At 39.7% G+C, this 21,631-nt stretch overlaps 1 protein-coding gene across 1 annotated transcript in view; it reads left to right on the top strand.

The window, feature by feature from the left end:
- Nucleotides 1-21,631, top strand: part of NSMCE2 (NSE2 SUMO ligase component of SMC5/6 complex) — a 128,856-nt gene that overhangs the window by 16,958 nt on the left and 90,267 nt on the right. The window contains exon 3 of the mRNA XM_054635660.2: nucleotides 9,667-9,773. Coding sequence (XP_054491635.2) covers nucleotides 9,667-9,773 — 107 coding nt within the window. The remainder of the gene's footprint in view (nucleotides 1-9,666; nucleotides 9,774-21,631) is intronic.

The following is a 21,631-nucleotide window of genomic DNA, read 5'->3' on the forward strand; positions in this document are numbered from 1 at the left end:
GTTCAGAGAAAAAAAAATGTTTTTAAGCATCTAATCAAAATACTGGGCATTGAAAAACCAGACATATTTTGGCATTTTTCCTCCCCCATCTGTTTCATTTTGGGTTGGTAATGTTAACATTTAAGTGCTTGATGAGTGTTCCTTTGTGTCTACATGAAGCTGTTGCAGTTGGTTGTGGAAGCTTAGCTTGAATTCTGTGGATTTTTTTGTGTGTAAATGTAGCTATGACCACTGAACTGTGCTGAAGTAAGACAGTGATGGATTGTTCTTGGAGTGAGGGGATTATCTTGGTCTTACCTTCCTGTTTGATGTGTGTTCTGTTGCTTTCCCCTGTACTAGGGCTTGTGCACACTGCAGCCTGCTTGTGGGGCTTTGCGTGCACTGCAGAGAGCAGGTCCCTGGGCTTTGCTGGGCACTTCAGTGGTCACTTAGCTTTGCTGAGCACTTTGTGCACAGCAGCAGGACTGACCCATGTGCAGAGAGAGTCTGAGGTGGGACCTGTGCATGATACAGCCCTTGGCCCCTTTGGGAAGTGACTGTGCCATGCTCTGTCGCAGGTCACAGCCTCATGTCCAGCCAGCACACTGCTGATGCCCCATGTGCCTCCTGTTTCCTGTAGTGCCACAAGTCTCGTCCCTGCAATTGGATTTCAGCTCGGATGTAGCTGCACCAGACTCAGAAACTATGGTAGCTTAAGCCCAGAACCAAGACAGCAACATTTACTGAAACATTACAGTGATTAAATAAGCTCTGATGAGGACTTGTTAGCTCTGAGCTAGGCTGCCTCCACTTTGGGACAGAGAAGTAATGTTTCTGAGAATTTTAAAGATCTTGGGTGAAAAGGGCTTGTTTTCCTATGTTACTGATTTTTTTTTTCTGAAAAGTCTTTCCAACCCATTTCCCATTTCCCCTAAATAGAGGAAATTCTAAGTAATTACTGCATTTACTTTAATGAAGGTACTCCTTGAATGAGCTTCTCTAAGATGAGAAATATAATTGGTTCATTAACAGAAGCATGTTTTTCTTGAGAAAAACCTAATGGTATTATTTACTGCTGGCTCATAACAATCATGCCTTTTATTAGAGACAGACTTGCACTTCACACTAAAATATTTGTTTTTCACCTGTCAGTGCAATTTAAAATATGAGAAGAATTGGGTTTTGGCAAGAGAAAACATTAATACAGTTGATTTGTAAATAAAAACTGCGTGGATTATCTCTGTAGAATTCATAATGTGCCAGTAGAGATCTTGAGTAATACAGATGAAATTGTGCTTAAAAAAGATCTAACAAGTTAGAAATTAGGACTTGAACTTGTTGGAATAATAAAAAAAATATTTTGTTGATTCATTTCCAGGGGAAATCATACATAAAGCAGCCTGTGAATCTTTTATAGAACGGTAAAGACCCATTAAAAGTCTTGAAATTAAATTCTTCATTTTAAATACTGGTTTTACAAAGTATTCTGAGAGATCAAATAATAGCAATTACAAGGTCTTAACAAATATTTTGCTGCTCCTTTTAAGGGAAAATATTTCAAGAAATTTTTTCCCAAATTCCAGTGCTACCTTATCAAGTTCTGAGAGGACAAATTGGGTAGAAGAAGGACAGCACTAAAGCTCTTATTTTTAAATATTCCCAGCCCTCACATCTCTCATTCTGAAGAAGGCAAGGTCAGCAGCAGCTCAGGGCACTGAACCAGGCTCTGTTGTGTGATGCAGACATCCCCATGCTTCCAGAGGCAAGAAATATTTTGTTAGTCATAGGAAAATTCTTTCTCATTAAAATTAGTTGTAAATGTTGTTTTCAGCCTTAGTTTCATCATATGTTAAAATCCACTGGGAAGAGAGTGATATGTGAGTGTGTGTGCATTTATGAGTATGTATTTTATATATATTGTAAATATATATATATATATTTAGCAAAACATGGGCGAGGTTTTTTATTTACTTTACGAGAGATTGGTCAGATTTCTTTGAGAAGATAACGTATGCCTTTTGCTCACATTGAAAATACACAGGTGGGGTTCCTTTACCTTCTTCTTGGCAAACAAGTTGATTTATGAAGTTCCCCCCCCATCTCCACCATATTACTGTTTGAATATCCTCACTTCAGATTCCATTACTGGAATGGCACGGGTTTGGGTTTGGAGGACAGATTGCTATTTTTAGCTTGAATTGTTTCATTAATCCAATTTATAATGTGACCCTATTAAAGACTATATTGTCCTGGCTGATGGGCAGCAGAGGAGGAACATAAGAGCAACATCAGGGATGAGTGCCTGGGGAAATGACCTGTGAAACTCACTTTGTTGCCAAAGAAAATGTATGTCAACCCCAGCCTTGGTGTTTTCTAGCTGCTTGTCTGTCAACATAACTTGTGTTTCTGTTCTTCTTGAGCTTGTGTTGTGCTAGTGTTGAGGAATGCTGATTTAGTCATTTGCTGAAGAGAGAACTGTAATTCTGGATGGATATCACAGTAATGCCAGTTGAATTGTGATAGTGTAGGGCTTGAGTTGCTTCTCAAAACTATTGCATCTTGTAAATGCTTTATCCTCCTCTCAGTGCTTCTGCTTACTAGTTATATTGTCTTTGTTAACTTTAAATTGGTCTTTCTGCAAAATGAAGTAGGCATTTATTGGTAAAATAAAGATTATCCTCACCATGACCTTGGAATTTAGTAGGAGAAAAGAGATGCTGGTCAAGGGCTGGTCTCTTGTCAGAAGGACAGGAAATAGTCTGGGAATGGTACAGGCCTTAGTGTTTAGTCAAGCAAAATGCCATTTTTGTTTGGGAAAATTGTGTGCATACTACCTGTCTTCATGCCTTGGTGCTGCATGTGGCATCAAGTATAGAGCTTACAATAGCAAAAAATATGTAGACATCTATAAAACTATTTTTCTTGTTCATAGCAAATGTTTACTTCTGTAAGAGTTTAGTTTGTGTCTTTGTATTGCTTGTGTGTCTCAGCCTAAATTGAACCATCTCCATTTGTGTTGAATAATATTTTACTTTGGATTTTATACAGCAAAGCAATTCAGCACATGTTGGAGTGTATTGCTACATCAAATTCTGTGTGAGAACCCTGTTTATTTCATTAGCTCAGCATAGGATCATTTGTTCAGAGATAATGCCATTCTTTACATTGCAGTCTGTATGGGTACCATGGTTGATATACCTGGTTACATAGATCATTGCTACTGCTCTCATGTCTAAACTGGGATCTTTATAGCTTTTTAGCCTTCCCCTGGTAGTCTGGAGGAAAAAAAAGTACTGTAAGGAAGTTGCTTTCAAAAGCACTGTTGGCCTTGTTCTGCCTACGATAGAGTTTAAGGGAGTTTCAGGTTGAGGAAAAGTGTTGTGATTATTATAGAGTAACACAGTTAATTTGAAAAGTGGTTAGTAATGCCAAGTGCCTCAGTTTCCCTGTGCCCACTCTGAAGTGACTGCTTTCAGAGTGTGTGCAACACCCACTCACTGGAAATACTGGCCCCCTGAGATGTTTCAAATGGGCACTCAGCAACTGAGATATTTCAAGCTGGGTGTTCAGACCATGCATGATCTGTTTCTATTGAAATTCTGGTTCTCTACAACGTAATGTACTTGGGTTTCTTTTCCATGGGATTGGTAGGAGTCTCCTGGGTCACTGACTCTGTTCCTATTTCAAACAGTCATAGCCTACAGGGAAATGGTTTGTAATACAAGACAAGGGTTTTTTCATCAGGCATAGTTTGTAATCTAACAGACATACTCTTGGCTCAACTGACTTTAAAAAAAAGCAAAAACCTAAGCAAAAAGAAACAGATAATTGAAGATTTTTTTTCCCTTTACTTGGCGGATAAAGCAAATGTTTAAATCCAGACTAAAAAGCACAGCCCTTTCTTTTCTAAAATACAACCTCAGAAGACTTAGGAACAGGAAGATGCTTGACCTAAATTCAAGTATTGCAGTTTAATTTGCACTTTCTGAACAGAAGCCCAATAGAAAATAAGATGAAATCTAAAAATCACTCACAAGTGATCGTTCTGGTGCTACCTGTGTTTTTGTTCTCTATGCTAGTCTTTCCTTTACCAGTACTGCTAGTCCTGCCTCACACTCTCCTCTCAATTTCGCTCCTCCTACTTAGATTTTTTTCCTTTGGTAGAATACTGGAAACTCACATTCGAATTCCTTCTTTCCTTGAGAGGACTTGAACTTGAACTCAAACCATCTTCCAGAAAAATGGCTTAGAGATGAGGTTGTCGAATATTGAAGAATGTACTGGAAACCCAGAATGGCTGAGTTTGGAAGGGACCTCTGGAGGTCGACTTCCCCAATCCCCTGCTCGAGCCAGCCCACCCATCTAGTGTAGGTTTCTCTTTCTGTCACTCATGTCATTTCATTTTGTGAGTCTGGTATGTAGGTGGAAGTGTTGGTCTCTCAAATCATGCATGCTCAGTCTCTAACTCTGTGTGTGTGAAAATTTTCTATGCAGAAAGAGTGGCTTTGTTAGGGGACACTGAGGGAAATACAGCTTCAAATACTCTAAAGCTTAGTTAAGGCATTTCCTGACAAGCTGGAGATTTCATTATGACTAGCTTCAGCAGTAAGTAGCTTCTGACTAATACATGGAGGGAAATTTTGCAATTACTGCCCCACATTCCCCTTTACTCCACCAATTGCCATTCCCTGTATGGTTGTTGCTCCTCTTATCAGCAGTAATTTTTCTTCTCGTATGAATTGCAGTGGTTAGTGCCCTATCCAGACAGCTCCACGGATTTTTGGGTATTCTACATTCAACCATTTCTCTATGTTAAGAAATCTGCATTTGGGAGATTAATTTGATTTTCTCTATTTTTTTGCTGTTCCTTTGTATGGCTTCTCATTTCTTTTAGTTTGGAATTTTCTATCTTCTGTTTAGAATTTTCTGTAGGCTGCTCTTTCTGCAGCCTAATAAGTACAGTATGTTGCAGGTCAGGGAAATGAGATTTTGAAAGAAATCTTTGATGAAAGTTTTCTGAGGAGCTGTCCATGTATCTGCAGGAGAAAAAGTGACCATGTACCCTCAGTGCTGCAAAAGCAATCAGTGTCCTGCTCAAGTTCCTCTTGGTCTGTGTAGTCTGAAGTGCTGTGGCACAAGCTTCACTCCTGTGTAGACAGAGGGGGAAGATGAGACAGTGCTCTCCTACATTGGTTTCTGTCCTCTCACTGCTGAGTATCACTAGTGTCTTCTCCACGTGTGTTGTCAATCTGTTCTTAAAGAGTGTGGGTTGGTTAAGAGTTTTTTCAAGATCTACTGTCCAACTTGAATTATCAACAGTTTTCAGTAGACCCAGTAGAACTGGAGGTGCAGAGAGTAGTCTTAACACTTTTGGATCTGTAAATGAAAGACTTACCATAAATGACAGCAAAAATACTTAGTTTTATCTTGAATTGGGACTGTATTTTTTCCTCCAAAAGATTGAACTAAATCAGGGAGTCAGAGAGCTTGTGTTCCTCTGCTGTCAGCAGTAACTTGAAACCTGCTGGCAAAGTGTGTATTTTATCTGCTGCTGGGGCATATGAAGACAACTGCCTACTACCACTGTTGCTAATGGCTCAAGTGCTGGGTTTTAAAAGTCTGAAATCTACAGTCAAAATTTCCAGGCAATGGTATACCATTCCTCTTCTACCTTGAATCATGGGAAAAACACTGTGTAGCCTTGAATTTCAAAACAAACTAATACGTTGTGCCAGAGGTAGAACTGACATGTCCTGCTTTCTTTAAATTGAAATTTTGACTTTTGTTAGCAAATAATATAAAGATATGAAAGTATGTATATATTCATCTTAATCCACTTGTCTGTGCTTAAGCATTCATTTTAAGTACATTTGTATTTCTGAGTTTGGAGGCTTCCTGTAATTTCATGGTATTCCAGGCTATTTTGTGTTTAAGATAGTCTGCAGTGAAAGCAAATGCTCATTTAGATTGGTGTGTACTGGCTGCAGCACAGCTGTAATACCCTAAATAACAAATACTGATGTGGTAACTTTTGCACAGAAAGAGGTAGTTGTGAAAAATCTTCAGAAATTCTGCTAACTTGTGGGTGTACACAGGAAACTAAAGTAAATATGAACTCAGATGTTAGGAAATGCAAGTTTTGTATAAATTTTAGATGAGTGTTACTGCAGGATGTATTAAATCAGTGCTGACTGGACTCTGTTGTTGCAACTTCTGTTTTAACACTCTGAGTTCATGAAACATAACTTAGTCCTGACTGATTATGGTTTAAATCAGCATTAAGGCACCTAAGTGTGATTGGTCTCTTCAGAAGTGAGAAATTGAACATTTGCTAGTCACTTTATGCAATTTTGTTCTTTAATATTTAGGGAGACTTTTCAGAATAACATCCCTGTTTCCATTATAATAAGAGATCATAAAGTTGTACGAGCTGGAATTCATAACTGCAAACTGCATATTCAGCCAGCTAATTTTAACATGATGCACATGGGCCTTTGAAAATGAAATTATGGCCTTGAACTGGGCTTTCTATGAGTAAAAAATGTAATATTGCAAAATGTGTAATCTCTGAGTGGTGAGGGAAATGACTTGTGAAGAAAAGCTTACTAAACTCAACATATTTAGCCTAGATAACAAGGAGACTACAGTATGCACTTCAATGGTATTTTGTGCCAGTAGCTAAAAGCACATGCAGACAGTTTGGAATGCATTCCTTAGATATGAATTAGAAATAAGATTAGGATAACTTTTGATTAGATAATAGAAAGGCACTCATCCAGCACTTGCAAAGTGTTTGATTTTGGCATTAAGCTAGGTTGTTGGTCTGCAGAGTGCAAGGTTTGAGTACTTTGGAGAGTTGTCTGGCTTTGTAGCTGGAGTCTGGCTGGAGGGTATTCAGCAGTCAGTGTTCCCATGGTCTGCTGGAAGAGAGTCAGTGCCTTGCATGGATCTCCACTGTCACCCTCACATATGAAACAAAAGCAGCAGCAGGGCTTGCAGAGTGAATAACAGACAACGCCTTTTGAATATTTCAAAAGCCTGATGCAATTATTACATTTTAATTATTTTTGATACTGTAGTGCTGCTAAACCTGTGGGATTTGTGAGAATGAGTTGTGGGATGGTGTTGAGGAGAGAAAAGTCTTTTCTAATTTCTTGTTCCTTAGTAAGATCAGGTCAGATGGTGTGTTCTGATTAACCTATGGTGGAGTCTGTTGTAAAGGAACCTTGAAGGTGCTGTGATCCCTGCCTTGGTGAGCTGTAAAACTTTACACCCCCATACAGTCACTCAGTTTCTTATCATGTGCACCCAAGCTCTGCCCTTCATCTGCTCCCTACTAGGGAGGGGCAGAAATGCTCTTGGCTCTTCAGGGGAAGGGGAAGCAGAGGTGGTTATTCTGTGTGTAATGTAGAACAATGAGAGTTTTTAAAAGGCAAATAGAATAGCTTGTAATGTAAGTTTTCTTTTAAATCTTGTTTAAGAGATGGGGAGGTAAGTGGCTGGGTAAAACATAGATTTACTCTTAGCTCTCAGCACCCTATGGATTGAACCTCAGATAGAAAATGGACTGTAGTATCTGTCAATGAGCAGAAATAGGGTATGGACAACAACTGACATGTACACAGTCCTTCAGATCTATTTGTATGTCCATAGTGCCTCCAAGGGCAGGATATGATTGTGTGTTAGTGACATGTTCAGCAATTTCCCAGGATGTGTGTAACGTGTGTGAAGGAACAGTATCAGGGAAACAGCAGTGAACAGTATTGAGACTTAAAGCAGGCTGCTGGATGAGTGGAATGGTCAGTACAGGAAAAATGTAGAGCAGGATGTATTTGGAGATAATGTTCCTCTTGCTGAGATGTGTTCCACCTCTTTGAGCTTTATTTTAATCCATCTCTCAAGTTGCATGCAACTTCACCTGAAGTTATTTTTATACTATTAGGAAAGACAGCGTTTGTACAACTCTCTTGGCATTTAACAATGCACTTCTTTTCCCCTAAAAAAAATTAAAACATTTAGGCCACTGTAGTTTCTTTGAATATGATTCATTTTGGCCATGAGAGGAGAATGACAGTTATTTGCTACACAAACCTTTCCTGTGATTCATGGAGTGTCCTTTGTGTCAGCCTTGAAGGAGGCACTTCATATGCTTCCTAGCAGGAAGGAAAAATAGTGTGATCATAGTTACCAGATAGGACATGGAAACTGGGTGGGAGGGAAGGGAAAGGGGAGAGGGAAATGCTGATTATTCAGAAGAAAATTGCAGGAATGCCAGGATTCTGTCTGCAGTATCCATTCATCTACTTAATGAAAAATGGATACATACCAAGCCTATATATAATTAAGGGAAATGTCACGACTGTAATTGTCGTGTTCACAAAATAGCATAGCTTATTATGTAACTTCTTTTGTGTAAATATATCTTAGCACTTTTCCTTTGTCTCCCTGATCCATCACTGTTTCAATATGGTGTGATGTTTCTGTTTCTGAGTGATGTGTTTCAGATTTTGCTCCCAAACTGATGGCCATATACAATTGTGTCAGCTTTCTGCAGAGATAGGTTTTTATGTTCTGACATAATAATATAGTTAGCAACTTAAGCAATGTGCCAGCTTGCCAGATCAGAAGACAATTTTCATTTCTTCACAGAAAAAAGTAAATTGAAAAGCTGTACTACAATTTTCTTCCTAAGAGCAGCACAGATTGGGTACTTAAGTGCTTTTAAAGAATCCTTCATCAAATGACAATCCCTGATGCTGCATGGCAGACTTTGGGGCTCTTTCACAGTCTAGCTGCTTCCAGCTGCTTTCTCTATACCTGGAAACTGCAGGATAGGAATAAATGGGAGTAGCAGAAGTGGAAACATAGGTTTCCTAGCTTCCTGATTTCCTGCATGGATTCAGGGCTTGTGGCTGGCTGTCCTCCTGCAGTTGGCAGCATTTGGTGTGGTACATGCAGCTGTGTCAGGAATAAACAGCTGTGGCTGTTCAGCCTTGTGGCATCTACACAGGGTTCTTATCTAAGCAGATGCACAGCACCGTGAGAATGGGAAAGCAGAGGTGTAGAGATGAAAGGAGTGGAATTAGGAGGCGTGCAGAAGAGAATAAAAGTAGAAATGAATTACTAATCACATGACCTGTGTTAATTGATTTTCCCTGGCAATTAGAATTTTACTGCTTGAATCACAAATGCTATCCATTCTTCCATCATTTCCTGTGTTATAAAATGCTAGCTTTGTTTTGATTTTCCTGTAGCTGTGTTTATTGGGGATAAGAGGTCTAATTATAGCTGTGAACTATACTGTACTGCAAGGGCATTTAAGTTTCTTCTATTTCTGAGGCAATGTGATGAGTCATGAAATACAACTTTTGCAGAAAATATCCTGATTGCCTAATGACTAGGTGTTGGTAGATGAAATTACACATACTCTCTCTTGTTCACATGAAACCAGGGAAGTGTCTTTCTGAGTAAGCTGTTTGATCAGGTTACCCAAGAAATGTCAAAGATTCCAGTTGCAAAATGAGAAAAAAAAAGTATGTTTGAATAGCTTGAAAACACCTGCTGAGACTTAAAAATGCATTAGATATTCATGGCATGAATACTTGTAAATAAAACATCTGTGAAAAAAAAATGCTGCCTGAAAATAATACAATTGGTCACGCATGTTCCACGTATTTTATTTTGCAGATGATGAAGAAGATGTAAACAATATGGAAAAAGTCATGTTAGAATATGCTACAATGGACAGAGAACTTAATCATTATATAAAAGCATTTGAAGAAACCATAAATCAGGTAAATTATCTCTTTTCATGAAGTGATTAAAACATACCCTTATTTAAATATTATCTTTCAAAAGACACAAATGCTACATTTAAACAATACACAATTGCAAAGACATCTCTTCAGCAGGTATAAAATACTGAAGTTGCCAGTTCTCTTAACTTTTCTTCCCAGCTTCCTACAGGGTGGCAGAGTTTTTAACTTCCCCCCACCAAACCCACAGCGTTGGGAATATGGGTAGTGCTTTGGGAAGGATTGAGGACACTGTAGTTTAGACACCCCACTCTCAGGTGATGCCACCTCTGTATTGTGGAAGATGGAAGTGCGGCAGTTGAATTGAGGAACAAAACTGATGGCTGTGGCTGCAGAGAACCGAGGTTTTAAATCTGCTTCCCACTGCCTTCCTGCCACCTGACCTGGCTGCTGCGTGTAGAGGGTGAGCCCTTTACTGGCTCTATTAACCAGGGCCTCGCTCTGCCCCTGGACAAAGGACGGACAAAGGACGGACAGACGGACAAAGGACGGAAAACTCCGGGCGCGGTGGCGGCGCTGCCAGAGGCCGCCAGGGGGCGCCGCGCCCGCGCGTTCCCGGCCCGGGCTCGGCGCGTTCCCGTTCGGGGCTCGGCGCGTTCCCGTCCGGGACTCGGCGCGTTCCCGGCCCGGGCTCGGCGCGTTCCCGGCCCGGGCTCGGCGCGTTCCCGTCCGGGGCTCGGCGCGTTCCCGTCCGGGGCTCGGCGCGTTCCCGGCCCGGGCTCGGCGCGTTCCCGTCCGGGGCTCGGCGCGTTCCCGTCCGGGGCTCGGCGCGTTCCCGGCCTGGGCTCGGCGCGTTCCCGTCCCGGGCTCGGCGCGTTCCCGTCCGGGGCTCGGCGCGTTCCCGGCCCGGCGGGAGCGCACGGCGGCTCCGCGGCTGATCCGGGCCGGTCCGGGGCAGGTCCAGGTCCAGGTCCGGCGCGGCCGATCCTCAGTTCCAGGGCACGGCGGTGCCGGGAGAACTCAGCTCCCTGCCGTGTGTGTCTGCACAGAGACCTCTCGCTGTCGGTTTTCTGTGGGTTTCTCTAGAACAGGCAAAAGCACATCCCTGATTTCCCTTCAAGGTGGGAAGTCCGTGTTTCAAAATGTTAGGGTAGTGCAGCTTTTCAATTAAACCTGTCTTGCTATTATCTTGCTATTGCTTTTTGTTCTTTTAAAAGCAGTACAAGGGAGAGCAAAGCAATGTATTTCCCCCTAGTTCTGTTGAGAAGCCTGCATGGTTTTTCTTTTTTAGAAAGGTTTTCCTTTAATTTTTTTTAAATCATCTGATCAGATGCTTAACTGAAAAATCTTCATTCAGATAATTAAACATACATGTTTAAAAGGAGTTCAAAACTATGTCTACTTCAGCAAGTGTTGGACAGCAGTAGATACAGGCACTGTTCCCCATGTAGTCTTTAAATATACATTTCATTTCAGATGTCACCATAATTGCAGACCTCCTAGTTTATATTGGATGGTTCAGAACCTTTTTCTTTTATTTGGACTATTCATGATTTTTAAAGCTTTCCTGGTAAATTGTAACACAGTCCTCATTGTTAGAGACTAATGAGATGTATCCAGACTTGATCAAAACACAGTTGGTTTATATTTTGGTTATAAGCCAATTAATAATTGATGTGTTATTGTTCTAATAGGAATTTCAAGTAATTTTAAACAATGACTTTTTAACTTCTTTCATTATTTCCATTTATCAGCATTTTTTTCAAGTTTAGGACTTTAAGGAGCAAGTCTGTGCCTTCACCAACAAAACACTCAGGTCTTGTTTACTTCAGATGCATCACTCATGATATTTTAAGTGGAGCACAGGTGCAGCTGCTTCACTGCAGTGAAGGTATTTTTGTTGGTTTCGGCAGAGCAGTGATACATTCATGATTTTAGGATTGAATTCAGCAGTATCTGTTGTGTGCATATCTGTGCTGGTGTGCAAAAAATACACCTGGAAGGGTTAGTTTTCCTTTTCCCCTCATTTTTTCTCTAATGCAGCTTCTTTGTGTTATTAAAACAAGCTCATTTCCTGTTATTTCAGTCCTAAGGTGCTAAAAATATAGCTCCAAGATATTTAACATGTTTTAGAGTCTACATGGATTATAAATTTGGTAATGGCTAATCTGTTAGCCTCTAGCCACACTTCTCCTGTCTCTGCTTCCTACTCCACTCTAGGGAATTATTTGTCCTTTCCCCTGCCAGCATCCAGAAGCCTCTGTGAATATGAGAAAGAAATGCATATAACTTGTGCTGTAGAACAATCTGTTCTCTGAAAAATAACAGCTCATGCTTTATTTTGGAGGCTAGCTGCATGCCATGCCTCTGGAGCTGCACTGCCCATCTCCAGTTACCTGTCAGAGACAGCTTAAAATCTGCTTCTGGGAAACAGATACTGTTGCTGAATTTAGGGCTGCACCTGGAAGTAGCTGTAGAATAGCTTGGGTTTAAAATAGCCTCCACTGACTTTCTGGCTGCTTCCATCTGAATTCCTTACCTGAGGGCTTTCTCTGGGGAGTTGCAGCAGGTCATTAATTTTCACAAGCAGACTGTTCTTCATAGACAGGATTTGTCTCCAGCTGTAAAACACATTTTATCTGATTATTTTATAAGTTTGTATGTTGATGATTTTTCTGGTCTGTAGTTTCCTCATACAGCAGTGAATCTGAAAGTATTTTATAGTCTATGTTTCTCCTTCTAACCAGCTGCTTCTAGTGAAATATCCAACTGGAATTTAGCAAGATAAGAGACAGCAGCAGTTAAAATTCGTGATAAATTATTATATGTATCTTTAAATGGCATTGACAAAAAGGTGATATTGTACAACCAAAGGATTGTAATGTAAATAATTTGAAACTAGCATGAGATATAGTCACATGTTTTCTCAAAGCCAGTTTTTTTGTTGATTTAGTTTGCAGTAGGTGGAATGCAGAAGGTGAGACATACCAGCATCCTCTTCTGGTTGAATCAGCAGCCTGTTGAGCAAGAAGTGAGCAGTTGAATCACAGTGTTTCCAACAATAGGTTGTGGGAAATCCTTTGTCTGTGGAAACTCCCTGTGCCACTGGATTTTCTTGTACCTGTGTAATGACTGGACTTCTGTTCCTGCTTCTTCTTTCATTTTTAATGGGTATTTTTAAAAGAAATGAGCCAGTATTCAGGTCCTTACCATGCAAAGTCCAGACAGCACTCTTATTTTTTGTGTAACAATGAAAGACTGATGGAGCTGCAGTACCTCTTGCAGAAATTTTTTATACTCTTGAAATGGACCCAAATGATTGGAGCCCAGGCTCAAATGTTCCCTACTCTGACAGAATTCTCAAGTGGCCAGAATGCCAACATATTGTGTTATCCTAAATATGGATTCTTTCACCCAGTGTTCAGGAAGACAATCCACACACAGAGTCAAGATTCTTGATTTTAGTTCATGTCTGTACACAGAACAGGTTCTAGGTGGTAAATCCATAATGCTAACACATCTTCAATATGCCAGGGGCTCCTCTTTATACACTGTGAACAGTAAAAAATTGGCATTTCCCTTATATGTAACAACCTAACTGTGAAGTCATTGGCTTTGCATTCTCTTGTCTGCATGTAAGACCCAGTGCACATTTGTTTTGCTGTGCATGCTCTCTGAGGAAGTGGCATATGTGAGCAGGGCACCTACAGACAGGTGTTATACTGAATTTACTTAATGAGCACAATGTTCAAGCAAAGTTGTACTTGGCATTGTAGTTTGATTTATTGTGTCCTCCTGTTCTTCCTGGGTCATGGCTCTTGGTTCCTGCAGGTTTAGTTTTCCTGTACTGTCTCATGGTGCTTCATTTCAACAGTTGTGCCTGCTCCCTCACTTCTACTCTGCTCTCTGGCTTAGCAGGGATGGTGGTGGTGGTGGTGGACTCACCACTCTCTCAGCTTTTCAAGCATTTGGTTTCTTTGGGACTGTAAAAGCTGGGGTAAATTTTCTGAAGTCCCCAGACTTCTCTACATAAAATGAATTACAGTGTATTGTAGATCAAACTAGAGAAAAGGAAGGCAAAACTAACTTCTCAAGTCACATTATTCCCACCTCTCTTTTCTTCTTCTTTAGGGAAAGAGAACCTGGACTATTTTGTTTCTTTTGCAGGTAACAGGAAATTGTTGAATGTGGTAATCATATCTCTGGCAAGGATTGCTTAGTGCTTCCTTTTGCAAGTTACTTCTTTGCCAAACATCACTTTGTCTGCCTTTTGCTAAACCTGAGCACTGTGACAGAATCAAATCCAAACCTTAGCAAGGTGGAAGAAACACAGGAGACATATTTAAGAAAAAAAAAAACAAGAGAAGGAAGCACTGAGAATGAGGAGAGGCAGATGAACAGGTAAAGGACATGGGCTTGGAAAGTCTTGAGATCATGTAGACATATGGGGAAGGGACTGGTTGAAAGAGTTCTGGGAAGGAGGTGGTGTTGAGCTGAAGAAAAGATGGAAATACTAGATGTTGCATTGGTGCTTGGGTTTTGTCACTACTTCTGCTAGAGCTTTCCCACATTGTTCTTGGTGAATCATATCTATCACTGTCAGTGGCTGCTGACATCTTTGTTTTCTGATTATCCTGCATGGAGACTGATTTGAGCAATTATAATAGTAATTTAATTCAAAGTTAATTATAGTTTGAACCCAGGAAGTGAAATTAAAATGTTCTTTGTTGGGTTTTATCTGCAAAACTACTACATACAACTGACATAAGTGTATGTCTTGAGAGGATTTGAAGTCTGGATGTGTTGGTCATTTATGCCTGTGTGACTTCACACCTTGTCAAGTGTTCATTCTTCCTTTGCAAAGGTGAGGGGTGCACCATATTCCTTTTACAAGAGTGATTTTGTCTCTACAGGATACATAGAAATTACTCTTAAAATTGTTTTGTATTTTTGAAAATGGTTCTTCCCTTTAGACTAGGAAGGTCCTTGGAGTATGAATAAGAGGGGATGTTTGTCCAATGGGTCAGTAATTTAGAGCAGATTACTTAGTATGGGGATCTGTTATCTTAGTGGCAAACTGTGTAGGTTGTAATCCTGCAGAGGGATAATTCCCTTCAGTGATGTAGGTCGTATTCCAAGTGTGCAGCTTGTGAGTGATCTAAGCAGCTTGTGAGTGATCTGCAGAAAAGTAAAGAATCCTGTTTTAAAACTACTGTGCAGTTCATGGTCTCTGATTTGCAACCTGTATAGCAGAATTCTAGTTTCCTCACTTAAAACTCGTAGTATAATGTTGTAGTGACTTGGATGGTCTTCCTTGGTCTCATAAAAATGAAAGGGACTTAACACCTCTGTTAACCAGCCTCTGCCAGCATAACTTTGTAGGCCAGGAGTCCTACTGGAGAAGGTTCTGCCAATATGTCCAAGTAGTCTCTTTTGAAAAAGCAAACTAAAGGAAGAAAACACTTCTGCAGTGGTAACTCCATTTGCAGTGGTCCTTGAAGGAACAGTAGGGTCAAGCAGAGGATGTGGTTCCTTCCAGCCAGGTCCCATCTTCATTGGCACAGCTATGGCAGCAGAACTAATGTGATGACCGAGTTCAGTGTATGTGGCAAATGCTGCCTGTTACAGAGAGGGCTGTGCTTAAAAATCAGATTGTCACTTAGTTTTCTGTGGGGATAAGTACCAGGAAGACTGTGAATCCCAAGGGATTCATGTGTTTTAGCTGATTCAGGACTCTCTGACAGTGACTGGCACTGAGATACTCATTACACATTACAGTGTTGTCAGTGAAACAATTCTTGACATGGAACTTTTTAGTTTCATGTTTGGTGCTGACACTTTCTTAATAAGCACTTTGGTCTTCGTTTTCCCTCTTGCTACACTGTCATGACAACATGTTTTAGGGCAAAATCCACTGATGATATCCATATCTGCAACTCTGACCTTCACTGTACAGCTGAGCTCAGAGCATTTCCTCTGCCATCAGTGTTTCTTGATTCTGAAATATTGTCTGTTAGCCATGACAATTTTGGGACCTTCTTTTTTATCAGAAAGGTTCTCTGCTGCACTGAAATTGCTCAGGAAGGTCTTTGTGGAGTACCAGAAAAATGGGTTTAGTGGAATGGATAGATCTTTTCTTGGGCTGACAGAGAGAATAAAAGAACCCTTGTAGTCTTTAGCTGCATTTATCCTGACTCTCCAATTGTAAAAGCAAGTGATTCTATCTTGAAATTCAGTCAGAGTGTACTGAGGTGCACCATCAGCAGCAACAAGTCAAAACCCTGGTGAAAAATGTTGTACCAATGCCAATGTCTTTGGAGATTTTTGGAGAACTTACTTCATCTTTAAAACCTCATCTTTAGAGGTTTTTTTGTAACAATGGATCTCCTCTTGGCTGTTATTTTGGTACCTTGAATTCTAATTGAAATTCCTCTTTAGTTCTTGTTTACTTGTTTTCCACTAATGAAGCCACTTGAGACTGATCATTCATCTTACAGAATAAGCAAAATGTGGGCATTGGAGTAAATCCTTATAATGAATTTGTCAGGATAGTAGAGGAAAATAATATGTAACTCTACAGTTATGCCTCTGTATCTATATATATATAATGCCACAGGACTTACTGAAACTTTTACAGGGAAGCTTATTTCTAGCATTAGCTAGCTATGGAGTTTTTTAATATTTTAAAGTTTCTTCAATACTCCTTGATACAATTTCTAATCAATAATATATTTCTTGCTCTGTCCTACTGCCATCTCCAAACTGTAATTCAAATAATACAGCACTGTTGCAGGCATGTTCTCTGCTTCTTGCAGAAACTGGGACAAAGATGCATTTCAACACTTTTCTAATATTTACTTTATAATATTTGCTTTACTTTTTTCTGTGTCTCTGTATGTGTGGGCTAAGCATTTGATTGAAGCCGCTTTTTACTTTCTGAGAATTAGTGATCTATGTGTGTAGTTCTCTACAGTAATATGTTAGAGTCAACATTTGGTGAGCTGCAATTAAAATATTTTTTTAGTGAGTAGCACTAAAAAAATATAAACATATAAAGAAGTAGAAATAGTGCTTAATTTTATGTGGATTATATAGCACATCTTCAGCAGTGTGTCTTAGCGTGTCCTAGGAAGCATAAAAATGTGTCCTGCTTTTTGGAGAATAAACCCTGGAAACTCTTGCATATGGACATAGGTTTGTTTGACTTCACTGTGGTTGCTTACATTGGCCAAGCTAAACATTTTCCTAAATATTTGCAGCGTCGACATTAAAGTTGCTGAAATGGCCCTTGGCTTGTGTGGGTAGGAGTGGGGCAGCAGGGGCCGCAGCTGGACAGCAGTGAAGATTTGGGTGAAAAAAAATGTTGTGGACCTAGGGCCATCACATGGAACTGGGACCTCTGTAGATATGGTGGCAGCAGGGGTAGTGTTAAGAACAAATGTGCCAGAGAAGTCCTGAGAACCACAGGGTAATTTGAAAAGTGTGTCTGCTATGTTGGGCAGCAGTGCTGCCCAGTAGGTAGCAAACTAGCCTGCGATTAAGGAGGACTGGATGCTATTTTCAGGTCTACTAGCAGCTTGTGTGGTTGACCTTGACAAATTGTTTCACTGTGTACTTTGGGCTGTGGTCCTGTATTTATTAACACTGCATTTGTGCAGTTCCAAATCACCTGGTAGCACATGCTCATCAATTAAGCCAGATCACATGATACTGTTTATGCTGGCTGTATTCTGGCTGCAGGACAGACACTACCTGATGGAGCTTAACTGTGCAAAATTAGAATTGGCAGTGTGGGTTACACTCAGTTGGTGTGTCATGCATCTGTGGTGGTTTTGATCTCATACGAGGCATCCTGAAACTGAATTTACCGTCTCGCTCAACCACGATCTCAGTCATGTGGACAGCATCTCATATCACTGTCTGTAAGAGAGTCTGTAAGAGATTTATATTTTTTTCTACCTGAAGAATTCAAAGCTATTTGAATTCAGTTTTTAATGATTTTATTTTAACACTGAAGATTGCAATTGGCAGTCTGAACTTTTTCTGAAATTCCAGAAGGTCACACATAGAGCAACTAAAGGTCTCTGTGATTTGTATCCTTACTTTTCTAGGCAGTGTCTGCATTTCAGAGTCAATGTGAGATAACTCTGTCTGGTTTAGCCAAGCCTAGAGAAAGAAAATAAAATTTTGAAATGTAATGAAACTAGTAGGTGTTGAGGTAAGATAGCCAGATTAAAAAACTATCTTAATCTCAAATAGTGGAATTTTTTTTGGTAGATGAAATTTATTACTGGAAACACTGGTGTTGTAGTTTCAGTTGCTCAGTAGTGAAAATAGTACTTCAAATTAATCATCTCATCTAGAAAGCTCCTGCTGACAGTCAAGGATTTAAATCCTTGGAGCCAGGGGGTGAAGGTTGAGTGTTAAATCCTGGATGATTCTCAGCAGCAGGAGTTTTGCTTTAAATTAGATTCTGCTGTTAATTGAACACACCCAAGTTGATCAGTGTCAGTGGGGAGGCAGTTTCTGGAATGCCATCCATAAAATGTCTCCCTCCAAAGGTTGAGTATTGTTTTAATTACTGTAATTGTTTCCAGAAGTTATATGTATATGTTGGATACTTTAAAATTCCTTCTCCAAAATTTTAAATGTTAAGTCACTCGTCTAAAAACATTTACTTTTTCTCCTAGTATTTTTTTAAACTGATCTTATCAATAAAAATACTCAGTTACCCAGATTTTCCCTCAGCAAAATTCTTAGCAGATTTATAATGAATCACAGATATGTTGCTTACAGCATTAACTAGATCACACTTTTTTTTGGTGGCTCCTACTTCCATGAATTTGTTTTCGTTAAAGAATTTCAGCTAAGAAGGAGTTAGTGGTAGGAGCTGCAACTCTTATTCCTAGCTTCCTCATGAATTATATTATTTGGGATTTTTTCTTGTTGAGCTGTTCATTAGTGGGTGTAAATAGGAGTGTACAAGCAACTTATTGCATATCATTTAGAATAGACCAAAGTCATACAACTTTGTAGTATGGTTTCATAGTGAATATTTTCACTTTTACAGAACTGTGTATTTAGAGCTTTTGTTAAAATGGAGTTTTAAATTTATTAAAATAAATGCTTTATTTTTTGATGCTGGGATTTAAGAGTAGCTTTTTGATATTTATTTCATTATATTGAATAATGGGTTTCTCACAGTTTTTAACACATGTGCTCAACCTGTGCTGCAAATGTCAAATTGTTTTTCGTTTTCAAATTCTACATTGCTCCTGTTGAGGGAAGCTAGTGCTGTGATTTCAAAGCAGCAGCATGACTTTGTGCTTGTGATGTGCTGGAGAATGTAACTATGCCTATTCCAGTGCCTACTGAAATTTAAAAAAATAAAAAAAAATATGCCTAGTAGTATGTATGCATTTTATTATCTTTCCAATTTGAAGAAGAGGATTCAAAAAATACCTGAATCCTGCCAGAAATCAATACCAGATGTCACAGAATCTCCCAAATGTGGCCCCATTGGTGATAACCTACTGTGAGTTACAAACAGTGTGCTTGATAATAAGGGTTGGCAAGTTGAGCTAATTTCTGGGCTCTCGTGTTTTTCATCTGAGCTACATACATAGCTTGAGCACACTGATTTCACCAGCTGAAGTATTTCTTTTGTCCTTAGACTTGTGTATTAACACTGACAAGAAATGAAAAATATTATAAAAGACTTAAGAAAATAAGTGTGTACATCAAATGCACTCCAGACTTCCTCATAAAGTGTAAAGTTCCCATGTTTACATGTACTCACACATACCACACCTAATAAATTCTACAAAACCAGAGAAATTAAAAGCTCAGTGATGTTGCTACTTTTAACTCTGCTGGCACTCTTCAAATGTTAGTGCCTCACTGCATTGCCACTGCTTCTGTGTGAACAATTCACAGTGTTTGCTCAACTGGGTACTCATCCACTGTTCAAAGCTGTTATGATGCTTTTTTTTCTTCTGTTGTGTGGGGAGAAGATTGGATAGCGAGGGCTTGGATGCAGTGGTGAGTTTACAAGAGTTGCTGGGAAGATGGCAACTCTGGTAAGGGAAAACATACAGGGTGTGGTTTTGTGGGGTGTGATAATTGTTGTAATACAAAGTGTGGGCTCTAAATGAAATGTTTCTCCATGGATATTTTTATGCTTAGTTGGAGGTGATCAAGGGATGCAGGTAAAGGCTGGGCTGTGCTTGAGGCAGTTTGGTCCAGTTCAGTAAAACTGTCTCTTGAAAGAGGGAGTTTCTGGAGAAGCTATTAACAACCCCACTGTATGCCCTTAGTCCTCACAAAACAACCCCACCTTTCCCTACTGCTTTCTGCTAAATTCCACTAACAATGAGCCATAGCCCTCACCACCACCTCCTCTCAATGGAATGCTGGTGTTCAGATTGGTGGGCAGCTTCTCTGCCTTTTCCCTTACTTCCCCTCTTTCATCCTGTTCAGACTTTGGAATCTCTTTCTTACCTTCTTTTGGCGTAACTCACAGTTGGCTGTTGTTGGTTGGTCACCTGCCCTTGGAGAAGACTCAGTGCTGTTGCCTTTTCTCCCACTGACAGCAGTGCTTTGTATCTCTTGGCAAATATAACCTGACAGAGCATGTGGAAATATCATTGAACAGTATTTTAGGAGAATCTGGCCCATCAGTTGCATCTGCACGGAGCTGGCCCATCAGTTATGTGTGTCTCTAGCAACCCTCTGTGGACTAATTCGACCTGAGTTCAGCAAGCCATCCTCCTCAATCAATCAGTTAGGTTGGTGCCTGGCCACCTTCATCAGTCAGGCTTAAAAACAAATATCAGACAAATCCTATCAACCAGGTTTATGTGCACAGCACAGGTCACTGTAGTTGTAATGGCCGCTACAGTTCAGCGTGAATTTACACTTGGCCGTTTCCAAGCCCCACAAAACTCAGACCCAAACTCCTTCTGTTAGTCCCTTCTTTTACTAGCTCTTTTCAGCAGTTATTTACCTGGTAAATTTTTAATAGTGAGAGATTGTTTTATGGTAAGTAGAAAATCCAGCTAAAGCAAAAAGCACCTATACAGGATTACAGGTGTGGCTTATGCTCAAGGAGAAACTGTCAGTTAATTCAGGTAAGAGGTGACTATAATAGCAGTGTGTAGTCAGGGATGGAACAGAAGTGTTTGTTCACTATGTGTCACATAAAGAGCCATTTAATGAAATTATCCAGCAGCAGGTTTTAAATCAACAAAAGGAAGTAACTTTTTACACAGTGAATAATTACATTGTGGAATGAGTTGCCACAGGATGTTATGGAGACCAAATCATTAATGAGTTCCAAAAGCTACTGGACAAATTAATAGAAGAAAAAAATCCTTGACAGCTGTTAGATGCAGAGATTCAAATACAGTCACTGTCTTGGTAAATCCTTAAACTGCAAGTTGTTAGTTGTAGGGAAAGTAAATGGTGAGAAACAGGAAAAGGTCTTTATATTTGGTGGTCATTAGATTCCTACTCCAGCTTTTTTCTTATGCCATTGTTAAAGTGAAGAGAATATGCTGGATGGGTCTTTGATGTGAAGTACCATATCTGAAAGAAGCAGAAAATAAACTGCATAGAAAACTCAGTTTCCACAAACACTAATGCACCCTGAAATTTATGTTAAATGGCTATGGAGCTTTAGATAAATTACATTTATTCTCTGTTTCAAACCTATTTTGGAATATTATTCTATCTAAAAACAACCTTCCACCTCCATAATTTAAATATTTGGAAAGTTTTCAGGATATCTAATAATTTATCTCTCTGTTCTTACTTATATATTTGATGATTTAAAAAACAAGTAAATGAGCAGCTCCTGCTCTGGGCATTGTTACATAATTGAAAAATTCTTAATCTGA

The sequence above is a fragment of the Agelaius phoeniceus genome, chromosome 1 (genome assembly GCF_051311805.1).
Source record: "Agelaius phoeniceus isolate bAgePho1 chromosome 1, bAgePho1.hap1, whole genome shotgun sequence".
NCBI lineage: Eukaryota > Metazoa > Chordata > Aves > Passeriformes > Icteridae > Agelaius > Agelaius phoeniceus.